The sequence below is a fragment of the Melitaea cinxia genome, chromosome 9 (genome assembly GCF_905220565.1).
Source record: "Melitaea cinxia chromosome 9, ilMelCinx1.1, whole genome shotgun sequence".
In the NCBI taxonomy this organism is placed as follows: domain Eukaryota; kingdom Metazoa; phylum Arthropoda; class Insecta; order Lepidoptera; family Nymphalidae; genus Melitaea; species Melitaea cinxia.
The window spans coordinates 2570422-2586232 of NC_059402.1; the positions used below are offsets into that span (position 1 = coordinate 2570422).

The 15811-nt window shown below is 34.0% G+C and overlaps 1 protein-coding gene across 1 annotated transcript; it reads left to right on the forward strand.

The window, feature by feature from the left end:
• Nucleotides 1-1415: 1415 nt before the first annotated feature.
• LOC123656340 (aspartate and glycine-rich protein) lies at nt 1416-15505 on the forward strand. Its single transcript, XM_045592037.1, has 5 exons — nt 1416-1476; nt 5532-6238; nt 10697-10816; nt 13323-13514; nt 15204-15505. The coding sequence occupies exons 1-5, from the start codon at nt 1456-1458 to the stop codon at nt 15391-15393; spliced, it is 1230 nt and encodes a 409-aa protein (XP_045447993.1). The 5' UTR covers nt 1416-1455; the 3' UTR covers nt 15394-15505.
• Nucleotides 15506-15811: the final 306 nt, after the last annotated feature.

Sequence of the window (15811 nt, forward strand, 5' to 3'; positions counted from 1 at the left end):
ACAGGAGTCTTTCGCATTTTAGAGCTATGCCACAAATGCTTGACGGATACCCCAATCTGGGTTGGGTATGATCTATTCCGTCCTATTATGTTCTATTCTGGTCTATTCCATTTTATTCCGTCCTATTCAGTTTTATGCTACTCTATTCCGTTCTATATCATTCTTTTCTTTTCTATTCTGGTTTATTCTGGTAATAATTCTAGACAAATAAATGAAATTATAGTGTTTTACTTTATGCATATTGATGTATACACGGAACACATACCAAAATAAAGTTTTTACAATTTTTGTCTGTTTGTTCCAGCTAAACTCTGAAACGAGTCTACCGATTTTTATGGGACTTTCACTGAAAGGTAGCTGATGTAATAAGAAAGTAACTTGAGCTACTTTTATTTATTTTAGAAATTTATTTATTTTATAACTACGAATTGAACTATAACTTTTTTGTTAAATTCCACGCGGATGAAGTCGCGGGCACAGCGAGTACAAAATATTACCAACCTGACAATATTATTTCAAATTTTAATAACCAAACGCTTGTATGACAAATTGTTTTAAACATAATGTTAAATTAGGTTCTCTCGCTTCCACGTTCTTGACCAATATTCATGAAACAAAAGAAAAATATTAAAACTCCCAATCATTAACTATATCTTTATATTAATCTGCAGTGTTTCATACAGTTAATTTTTACTATTTAAAAAGGTTTTTGACAGTTGAATAATATTTGGAATCAGTGTTATAGATGATAAAGATGATACAGGGCTTAGAAGAAATAAAATAAGAAAAACGTAGTCATATATAACCTTTTCTCTAAAGTATCTCTTTCTTATTGAATTTTTACAATTATATTATGTATATTTTAAAATACATGTTTGTAAGGAAATTAAAAAATTACGAAAATAGATTTTTTATTTCATTTTTATGATCTATGTGTAACGCTATGCGTCTAGGATCAAGTACGCTTCATCCTAGTTATGAGTAGACTGTATTCCACGCAATTGTAACTAAAAAAAAAATAACTATTTTTAAAAACAACATACGAAATACTCTACGAACCATAACGAACTTTAAAACCCATGTACCTAACAATTACCGATGGCATCCATTACCATGGATAACCTTCAAAATGTTCAACATTAGGCTCAACGGACGGATAGACAAAAAACAATTGCTATAATTATTATAAGTGGCGGACGCAGGCACCGATGCCCAGTGCTTTATACGCAGTCGCGGAATCCGAGCGTCGTTCTAATAATATTTATATTATTTATACGAAAATAATTAATTACGATACGAAATTAATATTCTTTTTATAAAAAAAAATAATTTAAAAAATATAGAAGAAAATGCATAGCAGATAGACAATAAAATATTATTTATTTATAGCAAACAGGTTGTATGCTGATGCGGTCAGTGCCTTGTGTTGAGATGCGTTAGTGCATACGTCTGAATATGGAACGATTTACGATTTTGGTATGTATTTTATTTATTCTGCGATAATATAACTTTAACTTTATTTTTAAATATTTAAGAAAGAAATTGTATTTAATTTATTTGTGAATAACGTTTAAGCGACTAATTTATGCTAACAATTAATAAAGATAAAACAGGTCGCAATCCAAAATTAAATCTTACAAAAATCGCAATAACTTAATTACTTTTTTGTTTGCATTTGCTTAAGTTATCATTTGTTGTGATTATTAATTATTCCTTATTATAATTATTCCTTATTATGTAATCAGTAAAACCCTGAATTTAAATTATTTTACTATTAACGGTTATTACGAGCACAAATAAAATGTAAATATTTTGAACACAAATAAGTTTCCCACAATAATGTATTACAAAAACAACAAAAAACCTTTGAAGGAATTTCCGTTTTATTTTTTTATTCAAAATAAATGTATTTTTTTTTATTTTAAAAATTAGAACAAGACAACCTTCTGCATTTTTTTTTAAATTTAAAAAACTATTTATTCTCTTTGCTTATCTATACGACATATAGCCCAAAAATATTAAAAAAAAAAATATGAGTAAACGCTTCACAGTCAACGGCCCCCAGTAGGATTATCTCCAGTGTCCAGGGCTCCGGAAACACACAGAATACACAAGCACAAACGCCCAGATCACGGCAAATATCTGTGTGGCCAATACAAATGTTTGCCATGTGCGGGGATCGAACCCGCAACCGCCAACGCAACAGCTACAGACCAGTGCTGCGACCGTTGCGCTAACGCGTCGTCAAATACTTACATCTATACTTATTCTTTGCTTTATAATATATACCTTTTATTCATTGTCAATGCTGTGATTATAAAGTGATTACATATAATACATACGATTACAGTACAGTAAACAATGATTTATGTGTAGCGTAGATTACATTAGGTTTATTTAATAGCGCCTAAGGCTATATTAATGCGATAAACTGTAGCTACGATTGGCGTAATGATTGCAACAATTGGATGTTACGCTAGCGGTGGCAAATTCAACCATGACAAATATTAGTACAATCTAGTTACTAATGTTTGGAGTTGTCTGGATTTTTATGTTAAGGATTTTGGACCCTCGACACAGGGTGGGAATGTACCTATAAGTAATTACTCTGATACTTGACGAATCAATAGTAATTTTGAGGCCCACTTAAATAATTATATATTTTTTTTGGATAATTTTATGTATTTCCATATTTTTCCCCTCTTTTTGTTATCTCGTCTATTATTCTTTTGTTTTATTTTGTGTAAGTGTAGGTCTTTGTAGTTGACAGAGACTCAATAATGAGCTTAATAATATGTTCTGTGAACATTCTCAAATGTTACTAAATATAATTTTATATATTCATAATGAGTATATATATTTATTTGTCTATAGTCTATTTATTTGTCTATAGTCTATGCATAATAAAATCATAACCGACCGATGTCTGTGCACGAGCGGTGTTTAGTAAGTTATAGCTATTACTATATACCACCCAGACTAAGGCGGGAATCGAACCCGCAACCCGCGTAGCAGGACCACTACAAACTGCGTCAACGGGCTAGTCAGTAGTATAAAGCTAATTACATTCATGAATAAAAAAGATAATAAACAGATAAGATAAAAATTAGTTATAAATGCAAATATTACGTATAGGATCACAATTGCACTCATTGAGCATGACCTCCGTAGACAATGGTATGATGTCACGTAGGGCTCCGAATACAGGCCTTGGGGTAATTACTAAGCTATTGTGATTTTTTTTCGTCCACGTTAAATTAATTACACTACGTGGTTTATCAATATTAATCTGCTACAGTTAAAAAAAATAAAAATGACATCGAATTTTTTGTTTTTTTTTTATGGGTATAAAGTTTTTGATGGAAATAATGTATTTTAATCATGTCAAAATAAAATGTCTTTTTACTGCATATATGTGAGTTAAACAAAATCATAATAATATTTATTCAGTACTTCTGAATTGCCTATATTTAATATAAAATGATAAAAATAACGACTTGTATATCAATACTTGAAACATAAATTGGTTTATATAACATATGTGAATAGTCAATACAAATCCCGGAAACAAAACATCGACAAAAACAAAAGTGGAAATACTAATTACCACTGCTATTATAAAGTTCATTATTACTAGATGCAACGCAATCATAAATTGACTGATGTTATCGAAGACGAGCCGTTTACTACAATTTAAAAGTGTCAAAGTAAAATCATCCTTATTGCTATAGTGAAATAAAATATTTTTGATTTGTTTTAATATTAATAAATTATAATAAATGATTATATTTTAAGAAGTGATATTTTTTACATATAATTGTGCTGGCTCGTAGACAAAAACTAAACCGACTTAAGTTATATCGACGAGTAAATTATAATCTGGGGGCACGGTAGTGCCCCCGCCAAGACGAGCAAAAAAAAAAAAAAAAAAAAAAAAAAACGAAAAGCACTACCTATCTTTTCTCGAAGCGCTTCGTCGTTTTTTTGAACCCTCATAACTTGGGTTTGGATTATACCAGATAAACAAAATTCTGGGGATATGATGTGAATAGCGGACTTATTAAACATATAAAGTTTCAATTGCATAGCTCTTATACTTTAGATTTTATTGATACCTAAAAAACCCCGATTTCGTCACTCACTGATGATCATCAAAATTCATAGAGTACTTCCTGAAGTCCCAGAAAGCTGAAATTTGGTATGTAAGCTAGTATTAGTACACAAACATCAAAAAAATTCTAAAACTTGGAACTTTTACCCCCCAACCCCTTAAACTAGGAGATGGAAGTTTGTATGAGACTTCCGCAAATTTTGATGCTAGAGGTCTGAAAATTGATATAGGGACTCCTTGTTATTAATAATAATAATAAAATACATAAAAAATAAAAATCGGTTATTAGTTTATGTCGAAAATTTACATTTTGTAATTTTGGTATTTAAGTTTTGGCGGAAGTCACCGTTTGCATATCAGTTCAACATAAAATCAAAAACAGCGTGCTTAAACCGAATATTGTGAAGATTGGATGATATTTATGGTATAAAATGTGTCGGAGGTAAAATGCAGCTATAATATTGTCATAAGCAACTTACAAAAAGAAGTGAAATCCCACCAAAAACATTCTCATGTAAAATGTTGCCAAGACGAGATCATATGGCTCGCACTGTCAAAAAGTTATCAGATCTCACGTAGAGCCAAGCTTCTAACTCTACACGCCCTAACTCTACAAGCCCTAATTTCACAAACTCTACACCTTAGTCAAAATATGTGGCTTGGCCGTTACCAACTTACCATCCATGCTGTCCCGCGACGGGGCCAAAATGAAGAGGCAGGGGGCAGAATTGCCAGCAGCAGTAGTCCACCTTACCAGCAGTTGTAGTCTACAACAGCGGCCGGTAGTAACGAAACGGCCAAGCCACATATTTTGACTAAGGTGTAGAGTTTGTGAAATTAGGGCTTGTAGAGTTAGGGCGTGTAGAGTTAGAAGCTTGGCTCTACGTGAGATCTGATAACTTTTTGACAGTGCGAGCCATATGATCTCGTCTTGGCAACATTTTACATGAGAATGTTTTTGGTGGGATATAATATATATATATAATAAATAAATTATACAACGAAAAAATAGTCAAGTAAATACGCGTTATCAAAGATGACTTAAAAAGTACTCATTAGATCTCAATCAAATTTAAATAGGACTACATGACACGCACCATCTTTCGATATAAAAAAAACATCAAAATCGGTTCACCCAGTCAAAAGTTCTGAGTTAATATACATAAAAAAATACAATTATACTCCTCCTTTTTTAAAAGTCAGTTATAAATATTCCTATTCCTTTGATTTTAGTTGTCTGTGTAAATATCAAGTAGTTTTCATATATAGTAGTAGCCTAAGAACCTAATCATTTATTTAGTGCTGAAATTATTATTAACAAAAAGAAAGAAAAAAAGTATTTTTTAAATATTCAGGTTTGATTTTTTTTCTTTCTGTTCCAATCACACACATATAAATAACTCTAAATATTACCTTTCAGATAATATCCATTGCAGTATGCATTGTTCAGTGTCAAGAAGAAGATGATACTGTATTGTCTGCTGTGCTAACTCCGGGCCAGAATCTAATTCGACAGGAGAGGAGTTACTACGAAAGATACGGGAGTGCCCGACCGTATGACAGACTAGACGACAGACCGTCAAGATGTGGTCGTTGTGACGACGATGACGACGATTACGACAGGGGACGTGACAGAGATGACGATCGACGATCTAACAGACCGACACAAAACAACAGATATGACAGGAACAACAATGATGATGACGATAGAAGATACGATAATGACAGAAACAACAGTAACAAGAACGGTACCGACGACGAAAACGACGACAAGAAGCGTCCTCATGATGACAGAAATAGGGATAAACATTACGGAGGCAGGCGAGACAAGCACAGAAACAGATATGACGACAGAGACAGGTATAGCCCAGATTACTACGACAGATTCCTTAGAGACCCGTACAGGGATAGGGATCGGTATTACGAGGAACCGTATCCCAGGAGACCTAGTTACGGCAGATATCCTCCCTATCCTTATGATAGATATGATGATTATGGTGGAGGATATGATCGATATGGTTCGGGATACAGAAGCCCGTATTATGAGGAAAGATATAACAGAGGGGGTGGATATGACGACGCTTACGGAGGTTATGGTCCAGGAGTAGGAAGAGGTCCACACGAGAGGTGAGTATATTCAATTATATATTATAATATTTACTATGGTGTCGAAAAAAGACTTAGTTATTATCTATGTTTACTGCTTGTACTGCTCTAGGTAGTCACTGTAGCTTTGTAGCCCTCGAGAAAAGGGCGATAAACTATCTCATTTTAATAAGCTGATATTTTTTTATTTCAAGCTTGAAGTTCAAATATACGCGTTTGTAAACAAAATGTTCTGTTCTTATTATAGAAATTTGGATTTTTTTCAATAAATCAACCAAAAAATTACTTTAATGAGCGATTGTGGATAGAATGCATAGGACATTTTTTTTTATGTTTACCTGAAAATTTAATACTAATTGTTGGTTAATCAATCATTTGTTACTAATTTCACATTAAAATGCATCCAATAATATAAGCTTTAGAGATTTTGGAAATTTGAGACCTTTAACATTCAATTAAATCAATAAAATGATTAAAACAAAACGTATGTGATTTGAAAATTGCAATCAAAATCATACAAAATTAATACAATCCCCTCGTTTGCCATGAATTTCACCGTTACTTTATAACGAGGTCACTGAACAATGACACTGAAATTCTATCATTATAGCTTCGAACACATCAATAGAGGAATTTTAACGCTTTCCCAACGAAATAGTATGAAATCATCCAAATGTTCATTGACCGATTTATAATGGAATGGATTGTAACGGCTTTACATCCTGCGTTTATTGATAACTATTGAATTTTTGGTTCATTGAAATTAGTGAAAATAAAATAATAATGAACGGTTCATGAAAGAATCTATTTAATTAAATGTCTAAAAGTGAGATGTATTTCGTAATAATCATACAATACAATATTATTTAACATAATAAAATATTGCTTATATGTTCCGTCTGGGTAAGTACCTTGAACTTACTTCTGTAAGATCACAGCTAAATACTACTGTTCTTGTGTAGTATCCAGGTGAGTAAGGTGGCCAGAGCTCCTGGAAAGGGTCGGGAGAAGGGTCAGCAACGCGCCATCTTTGCTGACCTAGATAACCAACCATTGCGTCTAACAGGAACAAAGTATTTAACAGAATTTATGTTAAAGTTGATACAAATCAAAATGTAGCTAATCTTATATAATCAAATATTAATAATCACTTTCTTTCATTATAACTCTTTTTATAAAACGCAAACCGCAATATGGTTACAAATAAGTACATAAATACCTTTATTACAAAAAGATTATGTCAGGCAATTATCCAATTAGTAACATTGTTTTTGATGCGTTATGATTTAATGCTCTAACAGTTAACGGTAAAAAATGTAATACTAACTTTACGTTTTATCTGCTGTATTGTTTTAATGATAATGTGTTCCGTGTTAGTTTTTTTTTACAAAAAATTTATTTATTTCATGCCAGCACAGAACATGAGATGTGTGAAAAAATATAGGATATATTTTATTTTCTAGATCATATTGATATATGTCTTATCGTTACTCATAACCACAATCAAATTGGGTACAAGATTTAAAAAAAAAACCTTTTGAGTAAAAAACAAATATTCCGATTTAGGAAATTATTTCGCACAAAATGGCCTCAGGATTTAAGTAAGACAAAAATGGCATATCAAAAAGACGCATTTAAAAATTAAACAAAAACAGCTTATAATCTTTTATAACAAATGTCGGTAAAACCCAGCGAAGTAACGACGTCCATTATTGTATTTAATTACAATTTAAATGTATTTTAAAATATTATCGCAGACTTCCTAGTTATTAAAACACGTAAATAGAGATTTGTCTCAAGATATTCCACGATACAGCTGATTATCTAAACAGTAAATAGTCAATAATTTCGTCATGTTTCGTTAAGGGAAATTTTATGTAACTCTGTATATTTTGAAAGATATTTTGAGACATGTAGGTATATCTAGCGACAAAGCCAGCCCTGCGGTCACCAACCCGCCTACCCAGCGTGGTGACTATGGGCACAACACGTGAGTTCACGCCATTTTTGGCGCGAACTTGTGGAAGCTTATGTCCAGCAGTGGACTGTATTGATAATGAGGTATATCTACTAATCCATAGTGGAGTAAGTAATGCGACTTAAGCTACTGGTATAAGATTCTTTAAGATGCTAAGAGCGACTCAGCATTAAAAACTTTATAGATTGTTATAGTTTCAGTGGATTAAAAAAACCCAGTGTAAAATCGTTTATTTGTGTATTTGCTAATATTGTTTCGTTGAGAAGTTAAAAAAAAACTGAAACAAATCCCACATATTTTCTGCTGATAATTATATTTTGAAGGTTATCGACCCAACGATAACCGTTTTTGTAGCAATTGTATCCTACTAATAAACTAATTGAGGAAATAGTCAAAACTGTATTGTAATGGACTACAGTTTTTAATTATCTGCGAAACAATGAGTTGCATATTAGTTTTGATAATTGAATTGTCATTACGTAATATAAATTCTGCTTCATAATTCTTCTACGCGTATAACAATGAACTAAATAATTATCATATCTATACAAGTACTTTGATTTCCTCATTACTTTATAATCTACTAGCTTCCCGCCCCGGCTTCGCCGGGTATTTAAAAAAAAAATTCCAATCCCTCATTTTTTTTTAAATAACTTCTTTCCTTTTCGTTTTGAAATCGCTTGTTTCGCTGTTCAAATCAAACTAACTCTGGCGGGCGACACCGGGCTCTTATGTATTCAGAGAGCTAGGCTCTAGGATATTCGAGAAACTCTGAGAATATTTTCTTTCTCACACCTTCTAGAATGTTCTCGACATTATCGTCCGCCGCCGCAACAATAGATTCTGCAGCTGTAGCATACGTAGTAAAGGCGCGAAATTTAAAAACTTAAATTTTCAAATGTTTTCAGAACTAATTTGAATAACTAAAATTAGGTCGCTTTAACTCCAAAATATAAGTTAGCTACTGCTGCATAAATACATAAAATTTAATAACTTTATTATAGTAACAAATGTAATTTAAAACTTTATTGAAATTGGAATTTTAAATTTCGCGCCATTTCTACACATGCTGCAATTGTTCGCAGCGCCTTTCGAAACACAACCCAAATAATCCTTGGTCTGAATGAAGTTCAAATACTCGACAACAGATGGCGCCACTACACTTAATGTCCAAGTTGAAGGTTTGGAAAAGCCCTTATATCTTTAAAAACACGCCTTTTAGGTTAAAACGGGAACTTTCGTGTTCGAAGGGGGATAAAGGGCTATCACACTATATAAGTCCCTTTATCGTGCCGGGACTCCTTTTAAGTTTTATCGGCACGCACATACTATCAACTTAGTTTTATTATATATAATAATAATGATAATGATATTGTATCTTTAGGTACCTACATCTTGCATGTATACGCCTTTGTACACCATGTGCGGTAGTATCGTTTAGTAGTTAACAAACAATTGGCTTTCATTCATATGTCAGACTAGCTGTGCCCGCGACTATAAATTTCTAAAATAAAAGTAGCCTAAGTTACTCCATATTACATCAGCTATCTGCCAGTGAAAGAAAAAAAGTCCCGTCAATATAGGATCAGCCGTTTCAGATATTAGCCGGAACAAACAGACAGACAGACAGACAAAAAAAAAACGCATTTAGTGAAAAGCGGTTATTTTAATATTTCAAACAGACACTCCAATTTTAATAATTTGTATAGATCCCCTTTGCTGTTATCTGTGACTCCTGCCTCTTTTTACTTTGAAGATACTTCCAAGAGAAGAAGAGAATAAATTTTGATTAGGCGTTTTAAAGACAAGCGTATTAAGTACTGTTGTACACAACCTACTTCGCTTCAGCCTGTAATATCCCACTACTGGGCATAGGCCTCTTTCCCCATGTAGGAGAAGGATCAAAGCTTAATCCACCACGCTGCTCCAATGCGGGTTGGCGGATATATTCCCTACTATTAGTAACGATCGCTATGAGGTGTACATGATAACAACCGGGACCGACGGCTTAACGTGCTCTCCGAGGCACGGTGGGGAGACCCACAAGGACTGCACAAACACCCAGACCACGGCAAACACCTGTATGGCCAATACAAATGTTTGTCATGTGTGGGGATCGAACCCGCAACCGCCAGCGCAACCGACACAATCCATGGCTGTGACCGTTTCGCCAACGCGGCGTCTTACTTTACACCTACTTACTAATTAGGTAACTAGCTTGGAGCTTAATTCATTTCGCTCCTAATCTTATATTTCAATTGGACAAAAATTTTGTTTAAAAACGGTATTTTGAGTTAAAAATTGTAGTACTCATACTCATTCATAATATATAGTTTTCACTCATTATAATGAAACAAATATTGAGGATTTTATCACGATTTATTAAGGTTTTTTTAGTCCTTCCGTGACCATGGTTGCTGTAAAGTATCCGACGTCAGGCATCTAAAAAACATAATAAACCGCGATAAAAAATGTTTCGTTATAAAAATCAAAATATATAGTTTCAGACCTTGGGACGAGACATACAGAGGACAAGCAGGTTGGGACGCAGGCGGACGAGGATACTACTTCGCGTCTGGTCGACCAGACGCCGGTTCTTGGGGACAGCGTGAATATTCTAGGTAAATCTATGCCTTTATAAGTATTTTGTAATAATATTCTTATATGGATGTACTGTGTGGCTACGGTACTAAAGAATATAGCCACCCCCTCTCTTCCCGTGAGTGTCATAAGAGGCTACTAAGGGATAACACAGTTCCGCTACCACCTTGGAACTTTAAAAGCCGACCGGTGGCGGGATAGCCATCCAACTGCTGGCTTTGAAATACACAGGCCGAAGACGGGCTGCAGCGTCTTCGGTGCGACAAAACCAGCCCTGCGGTCACCAACCCGCCTGCCTGCCTGCCTGTATATATAAATAAATAAATAAAATAAATATTTAATAAGCCGTTTATATAATGACCTTTTATTGGCCTACAAAAACACCATATGTTCTAGTAGGGAAGCAGAGAATGTTTTGTATTTCGGGTAGAATTTATACTTATCATCACAAAGCTGAAATTAGTTTATTGGTGGTTGGTTGCATCGCTTGAATAAGATATAATCTAGTAGTCCTATTACAAAATACTTATGGTATTATCAATATTCTCTGTCAAGAAAGTTTCTCCTACTGTATTCCTTTGGACGAGATTAAAAACCTTATCTTACATCCATCATTACAGCCTATTCAGTCCACTGCTGGACATAGGCCTCCACAAGTTTACGCCAAAAATAACGTAAAATCATGTGTTTTGCCCATAGTCACCACGCTGGGCAGGCGGGTTGGTGACCGCAGGGCTGGCTTCTCGTGTTTACACTGCGATTATTACTATATATAAAAACAATCAATATTCTTGTGAATATAGTACACATTATTTTACAAATATATTGCGACGCAATTGTTAATATGTCTACCTTATGAAAAACATTCCGTAGGGAAACTCGAGCTCCAAGATCATAAATTCCGCGAATAGCCCTTTTTGCAAAATAAATACAGTCTCAATATCTGTACCCCACAGTAACAGACCGTAAGACATTAACGTAAGATACGTGAGATTGTTACAAACCGTTTTCAAACATCAGATACACAGATTATATTAGCATTAATGCGTTTTATTTTTCATTACGCGTAATTGAAATTTTTTTTTAAAAATGCTTGATTTGGAAAAGATAGGAACTAGGATTTTGTTGTTATCGCATAAGAGAATATGCAACATTTTCGAAGTATTGTAAGTTATAGACATAAAATTTAATCTTTCGATTAGATTATAATGTCTATGCAAGATTTATCAAAAAATTTCATATCAAGTCTACTTGATTAAAACTGATTGCAAAAACTTAAAAAATTATTAATGGAAAAGTATTATTAATTACGAAAAACTTTTTTTTTACATTAAAACACTTCACAAAATGTCATTAATATGTTTAAATATGTATGTATGTATTTTTTATTTATTACATATAATACAATAAGAGTTTACATTATTAAACATTATACATATTTACAATTCACAACTTAAGAACTAAATATTTACAGATAGTTTTGGTATAAATCATGTCCGCTTGGAATTGTGCCAAGAATGCTGGCAGCATTTCCCCGTTGAATCGCTATGCCGATTCTCTGGGCAAAAAATGCACCAGCCCTCTTGTCACCAGTGGAAGCAATAAGGCGAGGAGTTATCTCATTTAAAAATTTTTTAGCACTGCTACTCTAAGGTCCAAACGTTTCGACTGCAAACGGCACAAAGATGTAATTTGAAATTAGTGACGAATATTTGTGCCGTACGTACTCCTTTTAATTTTATAATACTTTTCCTTTAAAAACTACGTAAGACGATAATTTGTGACAATATTATAAAACAATAAATAAATAATAAGAAATGTCATAAACCCACTCGCCCAAAGCAAGTTAAATGCCTTTTTGAAGTGAAACTTTTTTAGAATCGGTGTGATTTGAAACTTGATGAAACGAAAATGCGTAACGATAAAGAAAAAAAACAAAAGTAAAGGATTAAATCGGAGAGAGAATGAGATAGAACATTACACAGTGTTTTATATTGTCTTTGAAAAAACTCTAGTAGGCCACTTTTTAGAAGTTTCACTTCTGCCTTGTGTGAATTTCACACACACTATATTTTATTTTATTTTTACGTTGAGATATCCTTAAAATTTAGATAGTCATCTCTTTCTACGAGGCCTTATTCTCTTGCAGTGAATAGACGTCGCCGAAACATCAGACTCTCTCATTCTTTCTGCCTCCACCTTCTGTCGGATAACAGTATCACAGAAGACGAGCATACTTTGCCAAGATCTCTCGATTTCAATAATAGATTTAACTACGGCCGGCAGCGAGAGATCGGAACCCATAACAGCAACCACTGTTTGCCGTGGCTCTTCGCATGTTTGACATTCCTGAAGAACGTGCAAAGAGGTATCTTCAATAGAACCACAAACATAAGAAAAACCAAATCTAAGTAGGCTCTACAAATATTTATTATGAACGAAGTTCAAGCGTTAACTGTTTTGGAAAACTCGACAAAGACAAAAAACTACTTATTAAAACTCATATTATGTTATTAACATTTCTAGACCTATCACATCTGGAGGTGGTTGGCAGAACTCGGGCTATAGTGGATATTCAAACGGTAATGGGTACTCCAGTGGATACCCTGCTTACCGTGGCTCGGGGGGATACTCTGATGGATACCAGGACTTGAATGGATATGGGCAGTCCAGCGGCTGGCGCAGTGTTGGAGAAAGACGGCCTTATAGAGATCAAAGGTATCCTACTATTTTGTTTAATAATTTTAAGGGCTTTAACTAGATATCAGTTAGAAGTGATTTTCTTTTTTTTTAAATAAAATAACGCTCCACATTCAATAGCTCTCTGTAAGATCTGTCTGAGATCCGAAAACATATACAACACCCAAGCACAATTAAGCTCGCAGACCACAACAAATATCTGTATAGCCTAAACCATGTACTTACGTGTAGTCTTTCTAAAAAGCTTCTACCTCTGCAAAACTTATGATAGTTCACCACATATACTGTAATGTTAGAACTAGTATGTTTTCTGGCCTAAGGTCCTTTTTCCAATATGAGGAGCCGAGGTGGGACTTACTCAGCCACGCTTATTCCCCTGCTAGTCGACAAATTCATATATTTGAGAGTTTGACCACACTAGATGAATTTTAAACCCACAATCGTCTGATCATACGCAACCAGTATGTCAGATTATATTCATCGTTATCAGATTCTTTGATATTTATAATTATTAAACTACTTGTTCGAGTTGTAGCATAATGTTTTGAAAATTATTCGTGTACTTTTTTAAATATTTTATTGATACAGTTGTTTCAAAGGGTATTTTATCAGCGATACAAACGGTGTACTGATAGAGACTCGCGTAACTGGGATAAGAGAGATGGGATAAAAGGAAATATACAAGGCACTGTGCCAGTAACTTCACGCTTGTCCACAGACCTTAATGATAGCGTTCTAAAAAAAATTTTTTTTACTAAAGACACAGGAGACAATCATCAACGATACATATATAGAAGATAATAATTAAAACCACATTTTTATTAATAACTCCTTTTTATTATTGACTATAAAGGGGGTGATAGACGTGCGAACTTTAAGTACGCGGTTTTTAAGATCGCGTACTACTCGGTTCGACGTCGTCGGTGACACACGTGAAGCTTAATCAATCTGTATTGCGATGTCATCGACAGAAGAAGCTTTGTGTTGAACTTGTGTGTGTATAATAAAAATAAAAAAAAGATGAAGTTCTGAAATAATTCATTTTGAGTAATTTCTCAATCAAAAATTACAAATACCTACACTACAAGCGTTGCGCGTCCAGTACTACTGAAACATAATTGTGTTTAAAAAAATCGACTTCAATTACATTGACAACTAACACATCGTAGGTAGACGAAAAAACAGTCACGTAAATACGCATTATTAGATATAACTCAAAAACTACTCATTACATCGCAATAAAATTTAAATGGGAATACACGACATACAAAACCTTTTGATTAAAACAAAAATCATGGAAATCGGTCCACCCAGTCAAAAGTTCTAAGGTTCTTAATCGAATTGAAAACCTCCTCCTTTTTTGAAAGTCAGTTAAAATTGGCGACTCGCGGCTCTCAGTGCTGCCACACGCACGAGCGGAGGCGGGTTACGAGCAAAATTTTAAACTTGTCGGGTCACCAACGAACTTACTCGGCGGTTTTAAAGTAGGCGTTAAGGTGACACACTAGCGAAAAGGTCGTCGAGCCACAAGTTCGTGAACTTACTCGCACGTCTATCTCCCCCTTAAGTCATAAGCAATTTGGTGTGTCAAGTTAAGCAAATTTTAATAGTAACAAACTATTAGCGAAGTATTAGATTAAATCGACATGACAATTAAAATATTTAAAAAATCTCTTTTTTTTAAATAATTTATTGCTTTTCTTTCAGTGGTGTTGCTAACTTGGACAAACGAAGAGCACCACAGGATAGTCGTTATGGGCAAAATCAACCTGGTTACAGCCAAGCCTACCAGCCAGGCACTTACACCCAGAGCAGTACTACGCCTGGAACCAGCTACTTATTCCAGCGGGAGGACGAAATAGTCACTCAAGCCGACACGACTGTGCCGCCATCTTAGATACGCCATTACATTCAAACATTTTTTCCTGTCTTTATGTCAATTCATACATTTTGTACTTTTAATGACATAGATTAAATTTAATAAATAAATGATAAATGGAAAATATAAATTTAATTTATTTTTAATTATTCAATAAAACGCTTAAACGCTTCACAATCAACGGCCAAGGCAACGGCAGTAAGATTTTCTCCTGTGTCGGGGGTCGAGACCACGACAAACAATCTATATGGCCAATACAAATGTCTGTCGTAAGTGAGCTAATCAATGGATCATATTAATTGCCAAATGTAATGGTGGTTTTGTTTAAAAATAAAATTCATAATTCTCGTCCATATTTCATTAAATCTGATAGCGCAATATGCAGTAAACTTGCTTTCTGCTCCGGGACTTGTGAGTTTGATTCCTGACGCAGGTC